Consider the following 11022-nt stretch of genomic DNA (forward strand, 5'->3'; position numbering starts at 1 on the left):
GTTTGACGGGATTAATCGGTCAACAAAAGTCGAAAAAAGTCAAAAAAAAGTCGAAAAAAAGTTAAAAAAAAGGTCAAAAAAATTTTAAAAAATTCAAAAAACCAACTTTCTTTTTTTACTCCAAAATTTTCAAATTTTCAAAATTTCAAATATTATACCAAAATGTTCATATTTTTCCTATTTCCAAATTTCCAAATTACAATTTTTCTTATTTTCTAATTTTGAAGTATTTGTGTTTCTTAAGATATATTAATATTTAATTAATTTTAATATTTTATTAATAATCTATGGTCCCAGATTAATCATCGATTGATCCCCGCCAAGACCGATTAATCCCTTAACACCAGTCGACCGTCGAACTAACGTCAAACGATGTTTACAACTTTGGTAAAAAACATAAACTACATCATATAATTAAATTTAAGCATTAAAAATGAGATCCGTTGTTATATTCAAAGTAGAAGGACGTAAAAAGGAGAATCATAAAACCCAAGATGAAAATTTGCCAAATTTCATAACTGGTCTTCATAAATTCTTCCGTCATCGTATCTGCAATTCACAAATCACAATTCTTCTCGTATTTTCACAGTTTGCATTTGCAGATAAAAAAACACAACGAAATGGGGGTGATAATCATTGACGGACCAACGGTGCAAGCTTTTGTGAACGACGATGTTCAGTTCAGAACCGCAGTGGACAAGCAATTCGTGCTTCTCGACACCAACAACGACGGGGTTTTATCGAGATCCGAGATGCGAAAAGCGTTCGAGACAACGCGGTTTCTAGAGACAGATTTTGGTGTGGATAAGGCTACGCCACCGGAGGAAGTAACGCTGCTGTATGAGTCGATTTTCCGAAGCTTCGATGAAGACAACAATGGCACCGTTGACATTGATGAGTTCAGATCGGAAGTGAAGAAGATCATGCTCGCTGTTGCTGATGGACTCGGATCGTCGCCGATTCAGATGGCGGTGGAAGATGAAAACAGTTTTTTCAAACTTGCCGCCGATCACGAAGCTGCTAGAATCGCAAACAGTTCTTGATATGGAGTTTCATGAAATTGGATCGACATTTATTATTTCGAAGTTTGTGAGGCAGAATGATAAGTCGTTACTTGCTCTCTATGTTGAATGTATCATATTGTGATATTTGGTATGATCTCTCAATTGAAATATTGTAATTTGTATCTGTATTTTTCGCTTATCTATGACACATTATTTTTCACTGTTCTTTGTTGACAAACTAATTGTGATATCCGTATACAGGTCGATTAAAATAAAATATTAAATACAAATGATTAAACAGAAAGTTTTATTTGAATTTAAAATTTGAAATACGTATAAATTAAAAAAAAATTAAACAATTAAATTAAAATTATGTGTTTAGATGTAAGGCCCGTGTATTAAATGTGTTAATTATAATAAAATTTTAAATACGAATGTTTCAATTGTAAATTTATTTAAAATTGAAATTGAAGTTTGAAATTTAAAATTTAAAATTTAAAATTTCAAATTAATATAGTTATTATGGTATGTTTAATTTATATAAACTAAATTAATGGTATATATTCAATAATGATAAATGAAGTAAATAACAAGTGGAAAATAAATATCACAATATTATGACAAAATGACATGTGGCATAATGCATGAGAGTGTGACAAGTGGCAAAAGAAACCTTCATTTATTAGAGAGAATGATAAATTCATTAGGCTTTATTGACTACTTACTTTATAAATGAGAAATCTATTGTGGACCAAAATTAACATAATTGGACTGACAAATGGCATATTCTATGTAGCTCTATCATGATCCTATTATGATATTTTGATACAAATAAATAATAGAAGAAATGGGTATCGATGGGTATGTATATTTGTTATTTATGTAGGAGCTAATATGTTTTTAATTGATAAGACATGAGATGATAATGTTTTATATAATAACTAAGTTAATACCTGTGGATACCACGGACGAGAAAAAAAACACTAATGGTAATTTCAAATCATAATGATTAATCAATGATTTGCAAAGAATTATTGATTTACAAAGTTTGACGTTTTGTTTGTAAGTTTAAAATGATTATTTAAAATTAATATATACTAGTATGAATATCTGATCGACATTATACATGTATAAATGTAAAATTGATTACCTTCGAAATTTTGAAAGGGCCGTTTAAGCCTGAAAAAAGAATGACCTAACACAATAATTAAGACATTAAAACAACTTTAAAACTTAATAGGCATGATAATAATTATTTAGGTAGGTTGGTATTATAATGATACAAAAATAGAAATATATGATGCGTTTGTTTTAAAATAATATAAGACTATTACCTTTCACTAATATAATTAAGACATTAGTTGATTTAAAATGATATAAGACCATTACCTTTCACGTTCGGTCAATCCGTATCCAATCCATCATATGCTTGCTTTAGGGATTTACGACAAAGTTAGTATATATGGCTTTGGTAAATGAGATTCACCTAAACATCATTATGACATTATCACACTGTTAGCTTCTTTTACACATGTTACTCAATTCCCACTCTTGTTTTGAGTTATTTCTATATGAAACATTTTAACTGTTTAGAGATAAAACATATGTAGATATTAAATTACTTATAATAATTGAAATGTCCTTTTATGTAGAAATACACCGGACCACCCAGGGGCGGAACTCTTAAGGGGGCCGCGGGGGGGGGGGGGGGGGGGGGGATGCCCCCCTGGTTTTTAACCTGTTAATATATATATATATATATATATATATATATATATATATATATATATATATATATATATATATATATATATATATATATATATATATAAGAAAAAACCCATCAAATTAACAAATTAGCAATAAAAATGGAGAAACCCATGAATAACCCCTTCAAAGTATAAAGTAAAAAATGTAATATTGAATTATATTAACCTCTTGGTGATGACTACACTCTTCACATCCACGAATAACCGCTTCAGAGATCCGATTGTTGAAGTTTAGTTCTATAGTAATACCATACAATCAACAAACACCACATAGACACTATTAATAAATTTAATTGATTAAAAACAATATTTTAATACAAACCTTTTCAAATGTAGACGCATCTTGTGAATTGCTATAAATTAGCTATAGTTTATCCAAGGTCTAGTCCTAACAATCATCTTAATCTTTTCATCGTCACTTTTCTCAATGTATGCTTCGTTCTTGACTGGGATGTTGGATGTTGTTAAAAAATACTCATGAGGACAAGAATGTCGTTATCTTTAATTCTTTTTAGAGTAAAGGATGTAAGAGATTCAAACCCTAGTCAAATTGATGGAATATCAATGGTTTTTTCTTTGACATCATGCCTATCCCATCATGAAATTATTTTCACAAAAATTCTAGCTCGATATTATTTAATTTTTGAAATACTTTATCTACATCATAATCAAGTTCAAACATATGAAGTAATTTGCCAATTAGTAACACAGAAAAGTACCATGGATTGGATCAATGGTTGATATATACATATACATAGATTATAAAAAAAGTTCAAAGAACATGAATATTGATTACCCCAAAAGAGAGATGCAGTCTTCATTGGTTAAATGCAGGCCAGTTGTTATATATGGTTCTAAATTTAAATGAAACCTAATAATTCAATAAAAGGAAAGATGATTAAGAATTTACTTTAAAGGAATTGGTTTCAGATTCTTGTTTGCCATCTCAATCATCAGTGAAAAAAAGTATCATGTTAATGGAACCATAAGAAGTAAGAGGAGTTTATTAACAAAATGGAAATCAGAATTTATCATCACCTTGAGCTTGAGTAGCTGATGAAAATACTATTTATAGATTTCTTTATAGCCCAAAGAAAATCAAGAAACCAAACTAATCATAACTACACAAACCATTTTCTTTCAAGCATGTGATGTTCATCTTAAAACCTGCCAACTTAATCGTGAGTACATTTATCAAGACTTAAAATGCATGGAAATTAGAAGGTTTTCCTATGGTCGTCATGAACAATAAAGTTATATTCACTATAAATTAAAAGTATAATTACCTTGCACTGACAAACCTCCTCGTTCTCCCATTTCCCTCTTTGTTCCTTCTGCTGGCAACCCTCACCCCTGTTGATGACCCTCATGTTCCAGTCCTGATCTCCTTCTCCGAAACCTAAATCACATAAACTCAAAATCGAACCAATCCAAGTCACATCTTGGAAATACTGAAACGCTCGTAGATCAGGGCTAGTCAATTTAGAGACGATAAGCGTCAAAAATGAGTTTTTGATAGAAGATTATTTAGGATGAATAATCTTAACTAAGTTGTATTATATGTTACAAGGATTCCGTACATATAAAGAACGCCGAAATCCGATAACGAAGAAGTTATGACCTGTCGAAGTTTCACGATAGAACCGACACGACACTGAATGACGTAAAAAGTGAATTTATGTTGGAGCGATTTTTAGCCTTAGTGATCTAAATGAAATTTGTAGTGTTCGTTAAACCGAGAGCGTGCATAAAAAGAACGCCCAAATCTGACTTCGCATGAAGAAGTTATGATTTTCCAAAGTTTCAGCTTAGCGGTATGCAGCCCGAATACTCGATTTGAGATCGATTGATTTCTAGCCGAAACAATCTAAACGAGATTCGAATATCTCGTTAATAGTAGTGCAACGGTAAAAAGACAGACGGAAACGGAGTTTAGAGGAAGGAGTTATGAATTTCGAACGGAGTTTTCCTGTCCCGGCCTACTAAAATTGATATATTAACAATATATTAAAAATAGACTCAAAATTAGCCAAAAAAGTCTAAACAAGAGTTGTAGAGCAATATCTCACCTATGCGTTGATATAAAGAACGTCGAAAACGGAGATCGTATACGAAAGTTATTAATTTCTGAAGTTCGGGGCGCGAAACCCCAAGACTGTCAGAGACCACGACGTGAAATCAGTGGTCATGACATGGCATGTCTTCTGACGCCTCCTGGAGTCTGCCGGACCTAACTTGCGATGACACAGGCAGTGACGATCAAGCCCACGACGTGAAAGTACTGTTCATGACGTGGAAATGAGAAATTTGCCCTATAAATAGAAATCAAGGGCCAGCCGATTATGGTTGCTCCATCTCTTCTCTCCCACTCCCGATACACTCTCTAAGCCCTATTTTAACCCCCCGAAACCCCAATATCAACCACGAGACCCGAAGCCCGAAGATCCCGAGAAGAAAAGAGTTTCCGAGCCGAAGCTCTGCCCGTGAGAAGTCTGCTGTGTGAAGATATCTCGGTTTCACCAAAGAATACTACCATTGCAAGCCGTATTGTTGTCCGATCATCTTCTGATCAAGTGAGTGTATAGTTACTTTTTTCTAACACATAAGTATGAAGTATTTGCTATGAACTACGTGCTATGTATTTATATATTGTTGTTTATTTGAGATGTTGGTGGAATGGATGAACTATATAGGTTTTAATGAGTTAAACTGTATATGTATTTTGTAACTATAAATATGTTGAGTAGGACATGGGTAGATGAGATCCGTGAGTATGGATCAGATCAAGTGGTTAGTTTTAGATCCGTGAGTAGGGATCCGATTAAGAGGCTAGTTTTAGATCCGTGAGTATGGATTACACCAAGAGGTTAGTTTTAGATCCGGGATTATGGATCAGGTAAAGAGATAAAACTTGTTATTAGTCCGGGAGTATGGATTAAGACTAAGTTAATTGTCCCTAGTCCGGGAGTATGGATTAGGCACAGTTATTGATCCGGGAGTATGGATCAGATCAGGATTAAGGTATAGTTAATTGTCCCTATTCCGGGAGTATGGATTGGGTACAATTATTGATCCGGGAGTATGGATCAGATTAGGAGGTTAGTTTTAGATCCGTAAGTATGGATCAGGTAGTTTTAGATCCGTGAGTATGGATTAGGGGAAAAGTTTAGTTTTAGATATGTGAGTATGGATCAGGTGAAAAGGTTGGTTTTAGATCTGTGAGTATGGATTTGGAGAAGAGGATAGTTTTAGATCCGTGAGTAGGGATCAGGTAAAGAGGAAAATCTTAGATACGAGAGTTTAGATCGTGTCGTTGTGAGGATCGATGGGGTGGGATAAGAGTTGTCTTTATATGGTGAAATTGTACAAGTTTGAATGTTCTATATATATAAATATATGATATAACATTGTGGGATGAAAACCCTATATGCTCACCAGGCTCCCAAGCCTGACCCACTCAGTTTTCTTTGTATCACAAGTATCAATACGAAGACATATTGGGTACAATTATTGATCCGGGGGTATGGATCAGATCAGGAGGTTAGTTTTAGATCCGTGAGTATGGATCGGGTAGTTTTAGATCCGTGAGTATGGATCAGGGGAAAAGGTTAGTTTTAGATCCGTGAGTATGGATCAGGTGAAAAGGTTAGTTTTAGATCCGTGAGTATGGATCTGGAGAAGATGATAGTTTTAGATCTGTGAGTAGGGATCAGGTAAAGAGGAAAATCTTAGATACGAGAGTTTAGATCGTGTCGTTGTGAGGATCGATGGGGTGGGATAAGAGTTGTCTTTATATGGTGAAATTGTACAAGTTTGAATGTTCTATATATATAAATATATGATATAACATTGTGTGATGAAAATCCTATATGCTCACTAGGCTCCCAAGCCTGACCCACTCAGTTTTCTTTATATCACAAGTATCAATACAAAGACATATTTCACTGAGAGATTAAAGGAGATGTAAATCACTAGTATAAATAAATGTATGTTCTATTTATGCTTATGTGTCTGTATCGGAACATGACATCCCGAGATTTTGTTATATAATGAAAATACATTTCTTTAAGAAATGCTTTGATAAATTCTTATCATATTTTGTTTTGGGAATAAATTCCACAACCATTTTCTTTGAAAGATTACTTTGATTTTTAAAAACAAAGCATAAACAAATCGGTCTTTTCTGGCCGTGAAATTGGGGATGTCATAGTTGGTATCAGAGCATTAGTTTAAGGGAACTAGGAATTTGTAGGAAATTTCTAGACTTAAACTTAGAATACTAAGTAATGATCATGAGGAGTGTGTCTAAAATATGTTAGGTAGTACACCTACATTGACACAAGCACTAGTTTATTTTAGGAATGATGCCTAAAATGTTTTTATGTGCTAAATGCTATATGTTGCCATATATGATATTTATTTGTTCGGATCTATGGTCTGTTGCCGACCGGATCAGGAAACCTTATGTGTTTAGGATTCTAAGCGTATGGTTATGATATTAGAACTAGCATGTAAACGTTTCGGAGTGATATGGAAGATCGTAATATCTATCACGAAGGAGGATCTAATTTCACCTTATTCGGTTTATAGATCGAAATGGCAAGAACAAGAAGCGGAGTTTGAAATGCAAACGAAAACAGGAATCAACAGCCTAAACCACCAGTGATTGAGCAAGCACCTATTGTAGCAGCAGCACCAGAGCCAATGACAATGGCTGGGGTGCAAGCGATGATGCAGATGATGTTGGATCGGCAAATGGAGGAGACAAGGTGATTACTCCAACAGAATCGTGAGGAAGTGTCACTTCAAGTGGAAGAGCCCGAAGTGAATGAAGGGCATTTAGAGGGAGGTAACTATAGTGGGACTGTTGGACAAGCAGAACCCCCAGTGGCAGAAAGGAATGACCCAGAAAGGGAAATAAACAGGGATGGGCGTATGTATAAGAATTTCTTGTGCGCCAAACCGCCAAGTCTTTCTGGGAGCCCAAAGCCTGTAGAGATTATGGACTGGATCTCCGAAATGGAGATGGTGTTTGAAAGTTGCGACTGTAGCAACAAACAGAAGACTGTCTTTGCAGTTAGACAACTGAAGACTGGAGTCTTGAGCTGGTGGAAGTTACTGCCAGATATGATGCCCCGAGGGGAAGCACTAAGGATGTCTTGGGAATCATTCCTGGAGCAGTTAAAGATGCAGTACTGCTCATAGATAGATCTGATTGATCTGAACAATGAATTCCAGAACTTGAAGAAAGGTAAATTGAGCATTGATGATTATGCTACTGCATTTACCGAAAAGATGAAGTTATTTCCTTACTTAGTGCCAACTGACCTCTCAAAAATTGAGAGGTTCGCAAATGGACTGCCTGCCAACTTTGGCCCAACGGTCAAGATGGCAACTACTTTGAAGACAGCAGTCCGAGCAGCTAAAAATGTGGATATCCAGTTAAAGGAAAGGGGTCTGGAGAGAATTGAGGTAGGCGAGAAAAGAAAGATTGAAGGATCCTCAAGGTCCGATGAGAAGAGAAAATTTTCGAAGTCTGATTCGAAGAAGCTCGAAGAAGGAGCACAATGGTGTGACAAGTGCAAAAGGAAGCACATCGGGGAATGCTCTAAAGAAATGACCTGCTTCAAATGCGGCAAGACTGGTCATTACGCCAGCAAATTCCCAACCAAAAGAGAAGCCTGCTTTAAGTGTGGCGAAGAAGGGCACTTCAAGAAAAACTGCCCAAGAAGAGAAGAGGCTACAAGGCCAAATGTACCACCAAAGCCAAGGGCATTTCACATGATCCTCGATGAAGCAGAAAACAACGCGAGGATTCAAGGATGAAGACTTCATATATGTATAAAGTTTGTATCAGGAAGTGCAGCTTACTAGAGGCGTAGTATAGGGTGAAATTGAACCTTTTTGTAATCATTTTAAGAAATAATATAAACCCTAGTTTTGCTAACTGATGTGTTGAATGATTGTGTGGTTTTCTTGTATGATGACTTGGTCGCCTGCGGGAGAATACTTGGGACAAGTATGAGTAGGTGTGAAAGGTAGTAGATGCATATACTACTGGAAGCACAGGACTCGCACTTGGATCAGGGAAAGTCACAAGGTTACCAAGAAACTTGTAATTGATTCTGTTTTATTCGAGTATGTCATTACTCTTGTTTCGGTAATGATTAGTAGGATGATTGTTATTTTGACCCTAGTGGTCATATTCAAATTGAGTCCGACTACGGTGAGTATGTTACAGGGTTCAGAGAACCAAGTTCGATGTAACATCTGACTTAAGTCAGAAGGTTGAAATTAATGCGATCGATAGAATCGCGCTCGTTAATAAAGGAGTTTGTAGCTAGGTGTGCTACATGTTAAAATGTGGTTATATCACATTAGAGTATGAAGGAAGGTATATTCCATTATGGAATTTAACTTTAAAAAGACCGAGTCTAAGCATTGCATCATGCGACGAGAGGTCATTAGAGCATGACCCATCGGTCTGTTACAATAGATAAGGGAAAGTATTTATCCTGAGAAGAAGAAAAAGTCCACAATAAGGACTTATTTGGTAACTCGAAGGTTACGATTGAAAGTACAACATAGTACGATAAGCAGATGCAAGATTGGGCATCGTCTGCGGTCAAGAAAGCCATAGAGTTAAATACTCTTTCGAGGAAACATAGAAATTATGGTTATTACCTAGGATGAAGAAATAACGTGTGGAATCATTATGAAAGTCGTATTTCGTTGATGATTCCAGGACATAATCATCCTAAGGGGGAGATAACTGTAACACCCGTAGATCAGGGTTAGTTAATTTAGAGACGATAAGCGTCAAAAATGACTTTTTCATAGAAGATTATTTAGGATGAATAATCTTAACTAATTTGTATTATATGTTACAAGGATTCCGTACATATAAAGAACGCCGAAATCCGAGTTATAACGAAGAAGTTATGACCTGTCGAAGTTTCACAACAGAACCGACACGACACTGAATGACGTAAAAAGTGAATTTATGTTGGAGCGATTTTTAGCCTTAGTGATCTAAATGAAATTCGTAGTGTTCGTTAAACCGAGAGCGTGCATAAAAAGAGCGCCCAAATCTGACTTCGCATGAAGAAGTTATGATTTTCCGAAGTTTCAGCTTAGCGGTATGCAGCCTGAATACTCGATTTGAGATCGAGTGATTTCTAGCCAAAACAATCTAAAAGAGAGTCAAAGGTCTCGTTAATAGTAGTTCAACGGTAAAAGACAGACGTAAACAGAGTTTAGATGAAGGAGTTATGAATTTCAAACGGAGTTTTCCTGTCCCGGCCTACTAAAAATGATATATTAACAATATATTAAAAATAGATTCAAAATTAGCCAACAAAGTATAAATGAGAGTTTTAGAGCATAATCTCACCTATGCGCTGATATAAAGAACATCGAAAACGAAGTTCGTATGCGAAAGTTATTAATTTCTGAAGTTCGGGGCGCGAAACCCCAAGACTATCAGAGACCACGATGTGAAATCAGTGGTCATGACGTGGCATGTCTTCTGACGCCTCCTGGAGTCTGCCAGACCTAACTTGCGATGACGCAGGCAGTGACGATCAAGCCCACAACGTGAAAGTACTGTTCATGACGTGGAAATGAGAAATTTGCCCTATAAATAGAAATTAAGGGCCAGCCGATTATGGTTGTTCCATCTCTTCTCTCCCACTCCCGATACACTCTCTAAGCCCTATTTTAACCCCCCGAATCCCCGGTATCAACCACGAGACCCGAAGAAAGTCTCGAAGCCCGAAGATCCCGAGAAGAAAGAGTTTCCAAGCCGAAGCTCTGCCCGTGAGAAGTCCAAGATATCTCGGTTTCACCGAAGAATACTACCATTGCAAGTCGTAGTGCTGTCTGATCATCTTCTGATCAAGTGAGTGTATAGTTACTTTATTCTAACACATAAGTATGAAGTATTTGCTATGAAATACGTGATATGTGTTTATATATTGTTGTTTATTTTAGATGTTAGTGGAATGGATGAACTATATAGGTTTTAATGAGTTAAACTGTATATGTATTTTGTTACTACAAATATGTTGGGTAGGACATGGGTAGATGAGATCCTTGATTATGGATCAGATCAAGAGGTTAGTTTTAGATCCGTGAGTAGGGATCAGATCAAGAGGCTAGTTTTAGATCCGTGAGTATGGATTACACCAAGAGGTTAGTTTTAGATCCGGGATTATGGATCAGGTAAACAGATAAAACTTGTTATTAGT

General features: G+C 35.8%; 1 protein-coding gene across 1 annotated transcript; it reads left to right on the forward strand.

The window, feature by feature from the left end:
- Positions 1–499: 499 nt before the first annotated feature.
- On the forward strand, positions 500–1226 carry LOC111883642 (uncharacterized). The gene has a single exon (XM_023879962.3). The coding sequence runs from the start codon at positions 621–623 to the stop codon at positions 1041–1043; it is 423 nt and encodes a 140-aa protein (XP_023735730.1). The 5' UTR covers positions 500–620; the 3' UTR covers positions 1044–1226.
- The last annotated feature ends 9796 nt before the right edge of the window (positions 1227–11022 follow it).

Source organism: Lactuca sativa, chromosome 4 (assembly GCF_002870075.4).
Source record: "Lactuca sativa cultivar Salinas chromosome 4, Lsat_Salinas_v11, whole genome shotgun sequence".
In the NCBI taxonomy this organism is placed as follows: Eukaryota; Viridiplantae; Streptophyta; class Magnoliopsida; order Asterales; family Asteraceae; genus Lactuca; species Lactuca sativa.

What these genes read in the sequence shown, in the direction of transcription:
- LOC111883642 (XM_023879962.3), top strand. Translation starts at nt 621, where the DNA reads ATGGGGGTGATAATCATTGACGGACCAACGGTGCAAGCTTTTGTGAAC.